This window comes from Anguilla rostrata, chromosome 1, assembly GCF_018555375.3.
Source record: "Anguilla rostrata isolate EN2019 chromosome 1, ASM1855537v3, whole genome shotgun sequence".
NCBI classification, from domain to species: Eukaryota; Metazoa; Chordata; class Actinopteri; order Anguilliformes; family Anguillidae; genus Anguilla; species Anguilla rostrata.
Genome location: NC_057933.1, coordinates 5,576,935 through 5,595,062, shown reverse-complemented (window position 1 = coordinate 5,595,062; position 18,128 = coordinate 5,576,935). Strand labels below are relative to the sequence as shown.

The window sequence follows — 18,128 nt, the reverse complement described above, 5'->3', positions numbered from 1 at the left end:
TTGCAGCATTAATCTTGTTTACATGAATACGCAAAATTCTCTCTTGGCAGAATTCTCCTGTACACTGAGTCACTGTGCCCTGTCTCATTGACCAGAACACGTATTTTATTGAGAATTGTGTGTGTGTGTGTGTGCGTGCGTGCGGGCGTGCGTGCGTGTGTACACGTGTGTGCATGAGCACATGCACACGTATGCCTATGTGTGCGCATATGTTAAAGCATGTGCGGTGTCATAAACATGATGAACTGTTAATAGGAATGTCTTATTTCATTCAACCGGGCACGTAAATCCTCTTTCGAAAGCGTCTCAGCGTTGCAGGTTTAATGATTGATCAGACGGAGAGGATGCAAAGCCACCAGAGTTCAGCAGCTCGGCGCTCAGTGGAACATTGCACCTGGGCAGTTCCTGAAACAGGATCATGTGACTGCGGCTGGAGAACATCACAGCCATCTCCTACCTGTCCTGGCCTACCTGGGCACACCCTGCCCACCAGAAGTGCCTTTACTCCCATGCAGCTCTTAGCTGTGTCTCCGGGACGTTCCGGGTGTGCTACGGCACTTTGTCTTTCATAATGCAGCTTACGAAAAGAGTTTTGCAATGACAATGCCCCCTTTAAGGAGAGCTGGAGGGGTAAACCTAGTTCCTTCCAGAATATAGTATTCTCCTTTAGAGCAGTCTTTCAGCCTTTCTAATTATGTTTTTTTTAATATATATACAGGTTTACAAGTTTAATAAGGGCTTGTGTTTGCCTGTATAAAAGAGCCGTCTAAACAGCAAGGGGATTTATGATTTCCAATTCAGGAGAGGGAGGCATTCAAAGTCTGCCCCCCCCCCCCTCCAAACCAGCATATTTACTCTAACAAAATAAACAGGAAATATGCTGTTTCTGTGGGACAAAGGCATTTGTTTTGGATGCTTGCAAACAAGTTCAGTGATACAAGCAATGTTTTTCCCTGCAAATGTCAGATGTAGCTGTACCTGAACAAGACCGTTTGTTCAGCTAAGCATTATTTGTAACATTGTACTTGTACAGGAGTGTATAGGTGTCTCTTTTTCCCTTCATACACCTGTGGAATTTTCTGGATGTAGGTGCCTTTCTTTTTTTTTAACTTATGATACATCAGTACCCCAGGGTCACAATCAGGCACCCCGTTTGTATGACCATCCCCCATGGGTTCATTCACCTGTCTGAATCCTTGGCGACCGATGTGGGGGGGGGGCTCAGTTTGGGAAAAAAACCGCATGCTTTACCTCGTCTTTTTGACCGGGGCAACCCCGATGGACAGGACCGGGCCCTCAGACGGAGAAAGCTTGTCAGGGTTAATCGGCATGAGCAGAATGATCCTATTACAGTGACGTCAGCCCCCCTCCGGGATATGGAAATGGCCGGTCCCCCCCCATACCAGGGGAATGGGCTGCTCCAGTGCCAGTGGAACATTCTAAGAATTTTTCCACAAAAGCAAGAGTGTTGGACGCCGAAGGCTGGAGGAGGGCGTTGTTTTTTTTTTTTGTTTTTGTTAGGGTGCTGCCAGGAGCACTTTTAAAAAATGAAGGCCCGCCGTGTTTATCTGCAAAGGGAAGCCGCCCGTTGCTGCCTCCACCGTCTGATTGGGATATCCAGTTAGCGGTGATGTCACCAGATTGCTCGCTCGCTCGCTCGCCGATCCTCCGGGCCTCTCGCGCACGTCGCTACGGCTACGCCGCGTGTCGGCTCAGGGCCCTGGGGCCGGGACCGCAGGAAGTGATGCGGGAGGCCTTTCCCTTTGCAGTCGTCTCACTGGAGTGTCCCTGTCCGTGTTTTCATCATAATAAAAAAAAAAACGCTTTCTGTTTTCTTAATTGGACCAGCCTGACTCACTGTGTGTGTGTGTGTGCATCGATGTGTATTTATGTGTGTGCGTGCATGTGTGTATTTGTGTGTGTGTATTTTTAAACATTATTCAGCTCACACTGTTGCAAATAGAATCATTAAGTACATCAGTTTTCACCTCAAAAGACACCCTCCCAGTTTGAAGGAAATGCTGCAATGAGGTGACAATGACCAGTTAACACCCCCTCAGTGCTTGTCCAATCAGGTAATGATTGACGTCGACTTCGTCTTCCAATGTCCAATGAGCGCACCAGGCCCGGAAAATGTCCTCCACACCATCATTGAACCACAAGACGCTGCTGGAACACAGAACACTGATATATATATACACACAGAGAAGCCCATATTTGGACATGGCCCTTTAAAGCCTCAATAAAATATGGGATCCAGTCCTGGATTAGGGACAGTCAGATGTGTCAAAGACCTGTTGCAATCAGAGACTGCCGAAATTTCTCCCCCTTTGGATGCACCCTTGCTGACTCATGGTGAACCCTCGTTGGTTCGTCACTTTGATGCAGGCAGCCGGGTTAAGCAGAGACACTTACAGGCAGAGCGGACCACGTGTGACATCCTGAGTGTTTGCAGGAACCTTGCAAAACAGGGAGCGCGTCACGGCAGTGGAAAACCACACAATAAAAAGAATTCCCAGCAGGAATGACTCTCCAAATCCCATCTGGCCATGTAGCCCCATGATGCTTTCCCCCATCACTCCTCTCTCTCGCTGGCTCACTCATAAGGGATATCCGAGGCATTGTTCTTGGAATGTTTTAATCCACCAGCAGCAGACCGAACTTCCTGGCCACGTGTGCTCGACCTCAAATGATTTTTTTAGAAATTGCCTACGTCCCCTGACTTTGAAACTGAACTCATGAATACACTGTGCAAGACTTGCAATTAAACTTGAACCCTAATACATGAATGCAAATGTTTACCACATTTATATTTTACACATTTCACATGTTAATATCCTAATTAGATTTCTTCTGTAATTACCTTGTTATTATAGAATTACTGTTAGCTTTCAGTGTGGCCTTGTATTCCATATACTTATTATTTCCATTTTTATATTCCCTTTTTTTTTCATTTAAAATACAGAGTTACAATTGAAGACCTGCCAGGATGATGTGACTGGCAGTGACTTACACTGTTTGATAGACTGATTGATTGATTGATTGATTGATTAGCCGATTGAAAAATACGTTTTAAAACAGACGTATAGATTTTAATCATCGTCACTATCATCAGTGTGACCAGGACAAAAGGAGGCAAAACAGAATCACATGGGTCATGTTTATCCTCATAGGGTGAACATGACTCAGTTTCTATTCAAGCTAAACATTGATCTCATTAGCTGGACCGGCAGAGAGCATCCAGTATTTAAAATCGGGGTTCCCGTGTGATGCAGCCAACAGTACAAGCCTACTGTGAGGTTTTTTTTGTTGTTGTTTGTTTTAAGTCAAACCACAGCTTTGATAATATCAGCCATATCCTTGGACTACGTCCTTCGGATTAAATTCAATTCAATTCTAGTCGATTTGCATCGTGCTTTTCACAAAGGGCATCGTCACAAAGCAGCTTTACAGAGATCCAGGGTCTGAACCGTCTCCAAGAGGACATCTAGGGTGACAGTGGCAGCAAACAAAAAAACCTCCCTGGCTGGTAATGGCAAGAATGAGAATCCTTCAGCAGAAGCAGACTCGTGTCCTTGCCTTGGGCTGTTGGCTTCTGGGAAACATGTCCATTTGGGAATGATCAGTCCTGGCCGCTGACCTGCTGGTTCGACCCTGTAGTCACGGCTTTGGCTTCCAGCGCCGTGGGTCCACCAGGACCTCAAAGACCAGCTGTGTTCCGTTCTCCCTGTTTGCGAATTAGAACACACCACAATGTTTCCGAGCGATTTAATGTCATTTCACGATGTTCTCTTTTGCTTTTCTTTTTTTTTTTTTTGAGATAAGAAGGCTCTGAGTTTGATTTTTTATCAGGCCATCTTGTGTTTGCAGCTTTGATCCAGGTTTTCTTTTTCAGGGCCTTGAACGTTTGCGCATTCTTCAGATACCACTGTAAACATTTAACGGAGTGTCCACTAGGGGGCACCGCTTCACCGCTTTAGTTTAATTGAACGTCAGTCGTCAGGGCTGAAATGAAAGAGAAAATAAGGTATTGTGCATATCTACAAGGAATGACACAGATTCATTTTAAAGTCATAGTTGCATTTTTTTCAATGTGTGTCCACTGTAGTCGGAATAACTGGAATAAGCATTAATTTGCCGCCTTGTATGATGTGTTTAATTTGTATCTGGTTTAATTGCACGATTAAGTTAAGTGAAAGTTTGCAAAAGAGGCATTACAGATACACGAACAATATGCCAAAGTGTGATCTCCGCTGACATTGGCTGCGTCGTTGCTGAAAAATGTGGAAGTTTCGTGTTACTTGATAATTTTCTAGAATTATTTCCCTATATTTCCGCTCGCATTAAGTCGCTGTTTCAGTCCAAAGACCTTTTTCATAGCGCAAACAATGCAGGGGTCCATCCCTCAGAAGTGTGTGGGCGGGGCTTCCGTCACCTCATACTTATTTATTCTGCCGCTTATTAGCAGGTGCTCCACGGACTCAGGTCTCTTAAGTGATCCCTGCAAACGTCCTGCCCTCGTTAATGGTTTGGCGCTTCCTGTATCATGGTAACGGGGTTATTCTTGGCTGTGTGCGCGCGCGCCATAAAACATAATGACGCCCTGCACCCTAGCAATGCCCACGCCTTAAACTGATAACTTTGTTTAAATTAGACCGGGCTGAACGGCGTGGTTTTACTTTCTACCAAAGCAGCAGTACTGCATAGCTGTAGTATTACTGCTATAAGTTTTACTGCATATAATTATATGCCTTAACTGTAATTGTTTCCACTATTATGTATTTAATGTCTCAGACGCTGGTTTCAAGGTGATAACACAGGTAGGTTACACTTGCACAAAAAGCGCTAAAAAAAGAAACCCCACAGTAGCAAGCAGCGACTTCGTTCCCTAAATTTTGTGCCAGGATTTGGGGCTGCGTGTGGTGCACTTAACAAATAAAGCGTGGGCAAAAAAAAACAAAAACGAGAAAAACCTGCGGAACACGGAACAGGGTTTTTGGCATCATTTTTCTTTCTGTGGAGAGACTTAAGACACAAGGAGGCCTTTTGATTTTGACAAGCTGTCAGGCTAATCGGGTTATGGGTCTGTAATCAGATTCTGTTAGTTCACCTGTCTGCAGCCTCTTTCACTAGGTGCTACTCACCACGGCAGAAATATTCAGTGACTGTATGTAAAGACCCCTTTCGCCCTCTGCTGTCGATGTTATGTACTGCAGGCCATTAAGGATTGTGAGAATGGGAACCAATACCTATGTGAATAAAGGATTTACTGTATGTTGGGGAAATCATGACGGTAAATCAGAAATTCGATATAATATACAGTAAAATATCAGACTATCCTGGTATGAAAGCCATTTAGATGCAAGGTGGTTGTAAAGGCATACAATTATGGATGTTTTTTGTTTTTACTTTCTGTAAAATAGAAAATATGGGATAAACTAGCTCAAATGAATGAGCTAGGCCTTTTATTTCAGAATATCTACGACAGAAGTAAAATAGAGATTTAAAAAAACCGCCATTAAAGAATGCATTTTACAGCACAAAGTAATGAAATTAAATCAAAGGTGGCATTATGCTTTTTGAGTATTCAAATACACTTCAATTTGGCCTTATTCATGGACTTTAATACACATCACAATTTTCCATAATATGAAGTCATAAATGACGTTATATTTTTCCATTACAGTAATTATGTACACACACACACACACATATATATAGCTTTCTCTTTTCCCTTATGTCATCACAATTTGCCGTTGTTGTGTAAAAATAGCCAACAGTGTCATGCGAAACGCAGCCCGTAGCGCTGCCCACGCTAGCTGATCCACTCTCGGGCCTGCTGGTCTCAGAGGCCTGCTGATTTTCCTGTGCCCGAAGCCTGCCTCCGCCCCCCTCTCCCTGGGCCTCCTCCTCCTCCTCCCTCACCCACTGACCCACTGGCGGAAGGAGTGGGCAGACCACGCGAGCTGGCAGGCTGATTTTAGAAAGACAGGGTGCTATTTTTGTGCTCTTATACGCTTTGAAACTAGCCAGCGTGATCACGCTGTTTTTCTATGTTAAACCTTGCAAATTATTTTTACGCAATCTCCCACAAGACCAAAAAAAGTGGTTCTGTTTTTACAGGACAAAATGTCAATGTACACTCCTGTGCAAAAGCTTTGCAGTGGGAAGGGAGTCTAACCAATGAGTCTTCTGTAGCCTTATAAAGTTATTAAACAGACACATTGGGACATACAGTACAGCCTAGATTAATTCATTTAGTTTATCATACAGCACAGCACATACTTTGAATAAATGTTAAGAATATTTTTTTATATCGCATATATATATAATGTGATGTACTTGTTGCTGAGCTTTTTAACTGCAATGACATGTTTGGGTGGTGAATCATTACCCAAACCACAGTGTCAGCTATTTTTATTTTCTTTTATATGAAACTGCAGTGAAAGTGGCATTCAGGGCATTTGAATGCTCTTTTTCTTTCAGAGCGTATGAATGCCATTTTTCATACCCCGTTCATCAAAATTCGGACACATTCGAATGATCAGTTTTAGAAACTCAATTCATTTTGTGTCATGTGAGAAAAATGTGGTGAGGTAGTTAAGAATTTATATAGTCCCAGGACTGTTTCTCACACAATAATCCCGTGACTGTGGGATGACTTACATAAACATAACCTTTTCTTCAAATGAAACTTTCCCAGTGTGACCCAGGCCAAAAAGAGTAATAAAGGGCTTCTTTTACCATTCAGCCAAACCACAAACTGCTGCTAAGATTAATGACACACACATAATTTGTCGATATGACATAGTGCTCAAGATAAGACAATTTATGAAGTTTCAGAAAAAAAAACAGGAAACTTCTAGAGTTGTGTCAGCCAGTAGGCTCACTGGCACCTGTGCATCTAGCCAAAACATCTTATTTATGAACATTTAGACCAGTACGTTTTCCCTACTGGCTTCCATATATCAACACTTTGGCTTCTTTTTTTTGCACGTGTGCAGTCGATGGTGGTGATGTCATCCGTATGGCTCTCTGTCCAGCGCTGAACACACAGAGGCTGATTATCTGCGCTGTTTATGTGCTTTTCCCAGCATTCCAAGGGGGGGTGACCTCATCGTGGACACCACGGAGGGGGCAGAGTGAGCAAACCACATACAGTACACCCCATGGGTGCGTACAGCACAGCAGACCCCACGTTAATATTAAAATAATGAAGAACATTGAAGACAAAGGTCACATGACTCCCCGCAGTTTGAATGTAGTAGTAACGATGAAGAGACTGCTGCTGGTACTGCTGTTGATGGCGATGATGATGAGGATGATGATGACTATTACACTAATAATGAAATGCGGGAGGATTGCATTAGAAGCGGAAGGTCACGATGGTTAATTTGATTTCACTGATGACAGCGATAGCTAAGCCACAGAGGACGGCGTACCGTAAGGACGACTGATGACCACGGTTATGACTGATGAAGACATCGCTGGTTTATAGTGTTGGACCACAAACAGACTCGGCACACGAGTGAGCGAGTGTGCGAGTGAGCGAGTGAGCGAGTGTGCGAGTGAGCGAGTGAGCGAGTGTGCGAGTGAGCGACGTTTCCGCTTTTTGGGCACCGCGTTTAGACGCCGGCACACTGCGAGATGTACGTGGCCAGAGTTTGAAAAGACTCGTACATCGCATCGTATCGAAGCCGCTGTTGACAGAAGTGAGTGAGTGAGTGAGTGAGTGAGAGAGACAGGGAGAGAGAGAGAGAGAGAGAGAGAGAGAGAGGGAGAGAGAGAGAGGGAGAGAGAGAGAGAGAGAGAGAGAGAGAAAGAGTTTTTCGTGATTTATTAAGAGTGGGCGGAGGAACCGTGGAAGCGCGGGCTGGAGCAGAACCGCCGCCGCTGGCTCGAGCTACGGCCGCTGAGAAGGGAGGCCTTGAGCCGTCTCCCAGAATCCTCGGCGGCGCGGTGGTGGGGTGGGGGGGGGGTGAGGCGGAAAGAAAACACGCTTTCAAACATCGGTGCCCTTGGGTGACACTGCAGATAAGACTGATTGAGCAGCATATCCTTTTTCTTTTTTCTTTATTTTTGTTTTTTGCAAGGCCTAACGGTCACTTGGGGGGAGATTGCGGGTCACCGTACCCCTGCTTTTTGGGAACGGACCGGATCAGAACCTTGAGAAGTGGGGGGAGCCGTACGTACGTCGAGTGAAGCGTCACCTCCCGTGGGAATCCTCGCCCCGCCTGCACCTCTCTCTCTCTCTCTCTCTCTCTCTCTCTCTCGCGATACTGTTTGTGCGGGGAACTCAGTCCCCAGGAGCCGCAGAGTAAAATATGGTCAGGTTTGTGAGAGAGGAGCTCAGTTTTTGGCGAGGATGGTGTCCTGTTCAAAAATGACACATCAGCTTAGTTAATGAAGAGCATCAAGTCTCTATTTAAAAAATTGAAGAAAAAAAAACAACAGGATGTGACTGATGCTCAAGTGGGAAACAGCCAGTTTTCCTTTCTAACACCAGATGGCAGCAAAGATTCATGGTGGAATGTGCAGGGTCTTAATTCCACTAAGAATGTGGAAGGTGTGTGTATTCTACAGTGCTCAGGACACACAGACAACTATCTGTGGGTTACAAGGACACTTCCTCTCTGATGACAGTGATCAGACGTTACTCAGCCAGCTCTTGGGAAATATCTGGCCCTCCCATGTCACTCACCCTAAATCAAAAACCTTTTTTTGATGATGTTTTGGCGCTAAAAACATTTTTCCCCCTATTCCAAGCATGTTTCACTTCACTTTCACGTTCCTACCCTGATATTCACTCACAGCTGAGATGTTCCTCCTCTCAGGTTCATAACTGTGTCATAATAGGAAAATATGCCACCGAGTGTGAAACGGATTGGCAATACTGCTGCAGTGTCAGGTTTCGAAATCACACAGAGGAAAACTACTCTTATAGGCAGTTAAAGCAGAAGCACCTAACATAGTTTGGGGGGAGCTAATGGAAATGGTTGGGGAGGGGGGGGCATGGGGGGGGGGGGGGGGGAGGTAGGCTCCATAAAAAGACCCTCCATGGCACATGAAAGAGCAGATCTATGCCATGTGGGAGGCCACTCAGTGGGGTTTGACGTAAGAGGGAGCATTTACCCGCGGACTGTGGGACGGAAGTGCCTGATCAGATGCACTCCACAGACTAATGCCTACTAGGATCAATGGAGCTGCGGAGGGCTGGGGGGGGGGGGTGGGGGAGGTGGATTCGGGGCGACATTTCCTGCGTAACCCTGGTGATGGCATTATTGCCCGGTTGCTAGGCGACGGGCGGCATGGAGACAGAAGGTGTCACTCGTTACCTCAGAGCTGGATTTAGCAAATAGTAAAATCGGCGTCAGCGTGTCAGGAAACAGCTCGGGCCGACTAAATATAGCGGCGGAAGAAAGAGAAAAGTTGGGGAGGGCGGGGGGGGGAGAGGGAGGGTTGGCAGCGGGCTATGCTCGAATCTGGAGGAGCTGGCCCCATCACACTGTGAGCCCGCATGCGTACGCCCGTCTTTAAATAACCAAACGGTGGGCTTGAGTACCCCTTTCACCAAAGAACAACAGCGCACGGACCCCAAGGTAATGCTGTTATTATGAAAGGCCTTTCAGCAAATAATGTTTGATTACCCCTCATTTTAACATAAGATTAGCTCCCAGTATGCTTCCTTCTTCCCCTTTCCAGCCACTCTGAAAATCTCATTTGAATTCAAATTCAGAAAGCTTTTTTTTTTTTTCGGGCTGCAAATACATTTGCAAATACTGTCAAAGTGTACAGCAATACACATTCGAATACGAGCACAGGTGAACAATGTCAGTGTCATATACTGTATATAATATAAAATCGGTATGCTCTCTCATTCTCTCTCACACACTCACACACACACACACACACACAGGGGCGCACGCACACAGCACATACACACGCACACACAGCACACACACACACACACACACAGCACACACACACACACACACACACACACACACACACACACACACACACACACACACACACACACACACACACACAGGGCCGTGGTGCCAGTTCCACGTTTCCGCGGCGTCCCACTCTCTCAGGGAGAGCAGAAGGCCGTCCTCTCCCACTCAGTGCGTCATGGAACAGAAAGGGCATCGGAGAGCCGGGCACAGATGGAGACGTAGTCATCTGCTTATTTATTTTAATTCGCTGATAGAGACGGATCCATGCGCGCGAGAGCGGGCGAGCGGGCGAGCGAGCGAGCGAGCCTGGAAGCCACAGCTTTCATGTTGTTTAGATTCATCCCCATCCCCAATGCTGCTGTCCTGTATTACTGAGTCTTCTTCTGCATTTCTGGTCAGGATTATTTTAATGAATTTCTACTCTATGTAATCGTCAATAAAAACTTTTAGAATTGCACAGCTCCACTGTGCTACTTTCTAAGGAGGAGGAAATTCATCTGAACACCTCAGAAAATTCACACGCATCGCAGGAAGTTTTCATCGCTCGCAGAGTAAATATCTCGTTAATGGATCCAGCAGGTCGTGCACAGTGTGTGCACGTTTGAATAACAGCGGCATGAACTTCAGTGACGCACAAAGACAATCACTCCAGACTTTTCTTCTACAAGTTGAGAAAAATAATAGAACACAAAACTATTTAACATTGCACTTTGCAGAATCTAGATTGGCAGCCAGTGTGGGGAAAAGAGCTGATGATTCAGGGGCCCCCAGAATGCATTCATTTCAGCATTCTGTGCATTCATTTCAGATTTCTGCACATTCATTTCAGCATTCAGTGCATCCATTGCAGCATTCTATGCATTCATTTCAGCATTCTGTGCATTCATTTCAGATTTCTGCACATTCATTTCAGTGTTCTGTGCATTCATTCAGCATTCTGTGCATTAATTTCAGCATTCTGTGCATTATTTCAGCATTCTGTGCATTCATTTCAGTGTTCTGTGCATTCATTTCAGCATTCTGCACATTCATTTTAGCATTCTGTGCATCCATTTCAGCATTCTGTGCATCCATTTCAGGATTCTGTGCATCCATTTCAGCATTCTGTGCATTCATTTCAGGATTCTGTGCATCCATTTCAGCATTCTGTGCATCCATTTCAGCCGGCTCATGGAGCCGATTGCTGGGCTGAGCGCACTGCGGTGGAAATGTGAGTGGATGATTGTGTGAAAGGCAGCAGAGGCTCCACAGCACACAGACCCTGCATTAAGAGAGAGGTCTAATGCTCAGCAGGCCTACTTCCGTGGGCAGCAATTGGATCTCTTGTCAGAGCGGTATCCAGTCAGCTGAGGCTTCCGAGCGCTCTAGGACTAAAATGGACGCGTGTCGTCACTGTATTGTAGCCGCGGTGTTGTTTGTGTAGATGGAAAGGGACATTGCTAATCCTCATACGTAAGCGAGAGGTGTTTTGTCCTCGAGGGGCTTTTAAAAGTCCGCGGGGAGTCTTCCTCCATTCTGTGAAATCTATTTAAAAATTTGTTCGAAAATCACAGGGTCTGGAAACTAATGAAAAAGGCTAATAATAGAGTACATTCTATGGCTTAAATGCCCAGACCAGTTGCTTGAAAAAAGCTAAAAGAGTTCATAATGTCACTTGCTCTATTGGTGTATCCATGACAACGTGATGCACTTGTGTGTGACATCACAGTCCATTCTATCTCGAATCCACAGGCTTAACTCAGGTTACTGTGAGTGCACTATGGACAGCAACATTGGAAGCTTGCCGTTTCCTTGTGCCTTGTGCTCCCCAAGATATTGTTTCACGTCAGCCAATAACTGTATTTATGTCGATGATTGCAATCCTTCAAAGATCAATTCAAATAGACTTGAATGTTCTTGCATTTTTGTTATAATTAGTATTATTATTATTATTATTATTATTATTATTATTATTATTATTATTAAAGTTAATAAGCCTTATTTTACAAGTGAATCATACATGAGGGATATCAGATTGAACTCCACAGGGCTGCTGTTTTCAGCAACAACAAAAAACTCCATGCATATACATACATACATTTAATCATCATTATCATTTTATTATTTTTTATATAGAGTAAAGCATAGATTATTTTTGGATGACCGTGGCGGGACGGAAAGAACAGAACGCTCTGTTCTTTCTGTCCCCGGAAGTGAAACCGGCGGCCGTGTGGTCCTGGGACGCACAGGAGGCACAGGAGGTCCTAGCAGAGAACACTCATCATTAGCACATTTTGCCTTTCTTTTTTTTTTTCTTTTTTTAACTCCCCGGGACCTGTGTGTAACCGAGGAAAAGTGCTGATGCAGCTGAGGCCTGCCGAGAGTGACAGCCAGCGTGTGCTGCCGCCACTATGAGTCACCGTGTCACTTCCTGTGCGGCGCAATTATGTCACAGCAGTTGGCTGGTGAGATCGGTGGCGGGATAACGGGAGATCTTCTCTTACCTGTATTATATTTTTAGAACTGAAACGTAAAAGGCGAAACTCCCGTCTCCTCGTATCACACAGCGTTCGTTAACACGGCAGTAGAAACAAGCGAGGGCGCAGTTGTATAACAATTTACACTCAAACATTTTTTTTACAAAAAAAACATTCTACACTATATAGCTCCAGATATTATGTTGATCAATATAGCCTATATCTGAACTCATTAACTGTACTGATTATGCTCTGCAGAATGAATACTCTACAATGCTGGGAATCAAATCCAAACCTTTAAGTTATAAAAACCCAGTTCTCCAACTATTACACTAGATAGCCACCACGCTCTAACCTGTTCAGTGCAAAGTCTTGGGTACTTATTTCTGAAAGATACACAGTGTACAAAAACATCACTAGGGCTGTGGTCTTGGACAGTTACCACTATTGCCCAATACCTTCTGCACATCTCTGAGCAGTAGTTTGATACTCCCCTCACCACATGTTTACCTTGTGCTGTTTTTATTTTAAATAAATAACTAATTCAACAAATAACCAGTTTTATTTTATTTTATTTTTTTTTGGTCCCAGAATGTCTACAGCCTATGTCGTAGGTTTTTGATTTGACCAGAATGTTCAAATGACCTTTCTTATTTTAGAATTAAGTCCTGAACTGTTGCTTTGCTTGGTCTGTTGTATATTACAGACCTCAGTAGGCTAATTGAGTAGTTCTGAGGCTCTGTGTGCATTTGGCCAGGGCTGGTTTGTTTCATGCATGTTATGCGCATGTTGAGGCATTCTAATAGCCCGGATCTCGTACCTTTCTCTCACGATACAGCTTTCTTCCAGCCAGGACCACCGAGAGAGAGAGAGAGAGCAGTTTGGCATACCTTCGCTCCAGTGCACAGCTACACTGCTCCTCTGGGTAATATCAAAGCCGATATGTTTTTATTCACCACGATTTTGTGAATCATTTACGGCACCGTTTCTGACCATCACACCAACGCGCGCTACGTAATGTCTCTTTCAGAATAACTGATGCGTCGCAGGCACGCGGTGTTATTGTTAGGAGCCGTTATTTGCTTTTCTACCGGCTGTTTTCTCTCCAAATTCTTGCAATTTTTTTTCCTCTCAGAGACAGCCAAAATGACGTGCTTTGGAATAAAGGCCTCCAGCAGCAACCAGCCAAGCAGGCCGAGTCCTTATTTGGCTTGTAAATAGCAGGCTCCAAATTGCAGCAAGTGGGTGGTGGTCACAGTGCTTTCTCAAACGGTGCTGCGTGACGCAGGTCCGTCCGCGCGTTTCCTGACAGCTGGCTCGGTTATGACAGAGTGGTCTGCCCAACCGCTCATTTCCGCCATAGACAAAGATCGTCTTCCTCTCCCGAGTATCACTTCCCTCCCGCTTCTCCTCCTCTCTCTTCCTCATTCTGTCCCGAGCCCTTCAACATCGTTCGTTCCTTCTCTTCATCCCCCTACACAAATTTGACTTCCTCTTAATGAAAGTGTGATTGATGCTGGGTGTAGGCCTATTAAAAAAAAAAGAGAACACTTTCCCTTATACAGTTTGTGAAAGACTGATGGCTCACATTTAAAATGGGTTTTTACCCTGACATACTGCTGTATATCTTCCATAATATTGACCTTATGGGATTGTATTTTGTTGCAGAATAAAACATATTTTAAAATGGAGAGCTGGAAAATTATTTAAATTAAATGTGTAAACTGTAAACCCATAACCTAAAAATATATGATTAATGTAAATGATGCACAAGTAGACACATGCATTATTATTATTATTATTATTATTATTATTATTATTTGTTCATAAGCCTTATTTTAAAAGTGAAGATGAGGGATATCAGATTCCAGTCTTGGAGGGCTGCTGTTTTCTGAATTATTTCAGCTACAAAACTAAGTAGATTATGCCCACTAATTTCAGTTGTTCAGAGGTGTGCAAGGAGGGCCGTATCTGTTTCTGGATTTCCTGTCAACTTCTGGTCTTACTTATTTAATTAGCCCTGACATTTACACCACTTGACATGTTAGCTACGTTTTCTGGATAAGCGCATGTATGACAGCTGAAGACTGCTCTTGTGTCCCTGTATGAAAATGTTTTACTGTAATATAATCTACGAGTGAACCGGTGTTGGTGTGTACAACCAATTAGCTCATTTCACCAGAGTAATCAGCGGAAACACTACATTACAGGCATTTAGCAGACGCTCTTATCCAGAGCGACTTACACAACTTTTTTTTTTATTATTATTTTTTTTTTTTTACATAGCATTTTACATTGTATCCATTTATACAGCTGGTAATCAACATTTCGTAGTACTTGCTCAGGTACAACGCAGTGCCCTACCGAATCGAACCGACCTTCGGTTACAAGTCTAGTTCCTTACCACTGTCTACCTCCGTCCTATACAACCCTGCATGCACCCCGGGCCTCCAGGACCACAGCTGCCCACCCCTGCAGTAGTTTATGGCAGTGGTTCCCAGCCTTGGTCCTGGGACCCCCTGTATATGTTGGTTTTCGTCCCAACCACAATCAAAATCCCCGAGGTTTAACAAGCTGTTGATTTTTCTTAATTTTAATGTTTACAGGGGATTATTTGCCCTCTTTGCATTATTCAGAAATGGCTATGCATGCCATGAAGGATAAATGTCACAGGCACATATTGCTCATTAAGAAAAATTAACAGCTTGTTAAAATTCTGGGTTCGCTGTTGTGGTTGGAACAAAAACCGGCATGCACAGTGAGTCCCTATACCAAGGCTGAGAACCACTGGTTTACGGAATCATCTTAAAAAGGGCTATTTTATTTGTGGAACCATAGATATATCCTATTTTATAGAACCGAAAATTGTGCGCCATTGCTTTAAATATTAACGTTTTTATTCTACACTGATTTATTTTATTTTTTGTTCTGAGGGTGAATTATTCAAAATATACCATCAGTACCAATATGCCTGGTACTCATTTCCCAGTTATCTACGAGTGAACGACCCAGGAAAATGTTCTCCTTAACCCGGAAGTTGATAGTGCCTGTGAGTGGCGTATGCTATCAATGTGACTTCATACAATTATCTTTTCAAAATGTTTCTCACTGCGGTGAATTGTGAGTATCTACAGTTATGCGTGATTATTTATAAATATAACGCAAGGTTCATACATATTTGTCAGGCATGTGATGTTTTTAGAGAGAACGACTGTTTTGTTGACTACCCTCAGGGTAGCAAGCTAACGTTAGCAAGCTAATTGGTTATAGCTACGATTCAATGTCACGTAAACGGGTGTGCAGCATATATTTTGCAATAATAGCTTACGTGGCGATTATAGCAGGCTTTTGTAAATGGATGTTACCTGGTTGTAAGTTGTTAAACGGGTGCCAAATCAACGTGGTTATGTTACGTGGCAGCTAAGCTCGTAGGTCGCCGGCTAGCTTACTCAAGTTAGCCGACCGAGTTTTAACAAGATGCAACTTGCTAATTAGTCCAAATGAAACTGCATTTAGGGTCGTAAACTTACCATTCCCCTGCCCTGTGACTGAAAACCACTGATTTGGTTCTCAAAGGTTGTTTTCCTGAAGACCAGCACAACAGATTGTGAAATTAAACTCATTGTCTGAATGTCCTTTCTTTTTTTCTTTTCATGGCGAAAAACAGTGGCCAAGGGCAAGTCTAAGTAAGTCACTTATACCACTACAGGTTGTTCTAGTTTGCTAATCAGTTAGATTGTTTTGTATGGTACTCGTACAGGTATACGCATGCACTAATCAAATCGGCGAACTCCCACCAATGTGCAACTAGCCTATATCTTTCAACGGAGCGTTATTTTCTACTAGCCGTTAGTATAAGACTGATTTTCTGCAGCGTGTTGTTCGCACTAGCTGAGTTGAGGAACCTGTTCCTGTTTGTCTCAGGACTGTCTTGGTTCAGATGATGAGCGCGGCCGGCACGGGCTACTGCTTCAACACTAAAAAGAACCGTCTGCGGGAGAAGCTCGTGCTCCGGAAACATGACCCCTTAGGTAAGGACAGTGCCCACGCGCAGGTACACTTTGTACTCGCGAAAGGACCCCGCAATCACCCACCCAAAATCTAAAACTACTTGAACTTTTGGTAGTATCTCATGAAATACAAAAAAAAAAACAACATTTTGTTCCTCCCTCATTGGTTTTTCTAAGAAACGAGTCCACTTGACAATCCACAAAGCTTTCCGGCTCTATTAAAAACCCACCAGAGACTACTCAGTAAGGGCCCAGGAAGCTGAATTAACCCAGAAGATTGTGCATTGAGTCACTGTTTATATAAAACATTGAAAAAAGCCTGCATAGTTCCTCCAGGATCCATTCTACAGATAACTTGCTATTCTGATAAACAAGTGGCACAGTACAATGTTTCTAAGTAGAGAGAAAACAAATATGCAAATAAACTTCAAATAAGCTTGTTTGTGTTCCTGTCATCACGGTTTGTGCCAAGTGTACCAACTTGCACATTTCATTAGAAAAAGATTTTATAAACAGGTAGCCTATGTAAAATTTTACACTATCCTCCTTTCAAGCTGACCTTTAATTACCAGTGTAAACAAATCCTGTCCTGCAGGTGGCAAGAATAGTTTTGTGTGTTGACAGATATTAGCCTTAAGGCACGCATGATTCCAATTCAATTATTAATGAACTTCCAGAAAAAAGTGTAGGTTCCATGTGGTGAATCACTGTGGAGCAAACGTTCACGCAAGTGAGGAATGGTTAAAGGTCACTGTAATCCGTGTGAGTTGCTAACTGTCGTTGACATTGTACAGTGACAGCGCTGCAGATTCACATCGCAGCCTCAAGACTTTCAAAACCTGTGGTCTGATCAGTGTTTGCTTGCCCCTCTTTGCAGTGAATAAGCATGTCCTGTTCCACGAGAAGAGGAAGATCCGGTCCATTTAAAAAGTGCGGCACGGTCGGCGAAGAAGCTGGAGGTTCTGCGGCGTGAGAAGAGAACGGCTCAGTGTCCAGACTGCATCGTTTTCTGGGTGTCTTGTCTGCGCAGAGCTGGGACTGGGCCTCAGAGTGGCAGAGAGACTCCCTATCTATCGGGGATCAATCCATGGCAAAGAACGTCCAGCGTATTCGCAAATATAAACTCTCAGCAATCAGGAGCTCAGTAAAAACACCGACTCACACAATGAGCAATCTTCCGTTTCAATTCCCTCAGCAGGCCTTTGAAGGGACTCAAACACGTTGGCTGGCATTTAATCAATCTGTCCTCAATTTTGACTAGTAGTTACATTACATTACAGGACTTGCACAACTTTTTTGTGTGCAAGCCGCTCTGGAAAAAAACATTCTAGTTAAAAACTGGAATAATTTTTTGTCTTCACAAAGACAGTCTGGCGAATTCAGCAATCGCTACGGCACGCCAAACTACTTCAGAGTTGAGGACAAATATTGTTTGAGTACAGGCCTGAGGATTCCCCCCCCCCCTCCCCCCCACATGTAAAAATTAGAATACATCTTTGAGTACTCAACACAGGTCTCCCATTAACAGTTAATGCCTGGTCATGAGTGCTGGTTCAGATGTAAAGATCTGAGATAAAATCGTGACGTATATTAGCATTTCCTGCGTTGTCTGATACTCTTGTACGTAAGTTTCAGATAAGAATATTCCATTTTGAAATGGCCTTCCTTGTGTCAGACTACATTTACATTGATGTCATTATATT

The 18,128-nt window shown here is 43.9% G+C and overlaps 1 protein-coding gene and 1 long non-coding RNA gene across 3 annotated transcripts; one reads left to right on the top strand and one right to left on the bottom strand.

Moving 5' to 3' along the window:
- Window positions 1-13,148: 13,148 nt before the first annotated feature.
- Window positions 13,149-17,908, top strand: mrpl33 (mitochondrial ribosomal protein L33). 2 transcript variants are annotated; one of them, XM_064303211.1, is made up of 4 exons: window positions 13,149-13,340; window positions 16,083-16,101; window positions 16,340-16,446; window positions 17,303-17,908. In XM_064303211.1, the coding sequence occupies exons 1-4, from the start codon at window positions 13,187-13,189 to the stop codon at window positions 17,350-17,352; spliced, it is 330 nt and encodes a 109-aa protein (XP_064159281.1). In that variant the 5' UTR covers window positions 13,149-13,186; the 3' UTR covers window positions 17,353-17,908. The 2 variants fall into 2 exon arrangements, with proteins under 2 accessions (XP_064159281.1, XP_064159359.1); XM_064303289.1 differs by lacking the exon at window positions 13,149-13,340 and adding an exon at window positions 15,396-15,535.
- On the bottom strand, window positions 13,342-16,346 carry LOC135236888 (uncharacterized). The gene is made up of 2 exons (XR_010324707.1): window positions 15,946-16,346; window positions 13,342-13,943 (listed from the first exon to the last, which is right to left on the bottom strand). It is a non-coding gene; the product is annotated as an uncharacterized LOC135236888 (long non-coding RNA).
- Window positions 17,909-18,128: the final 220 nt, after the last annotated feature.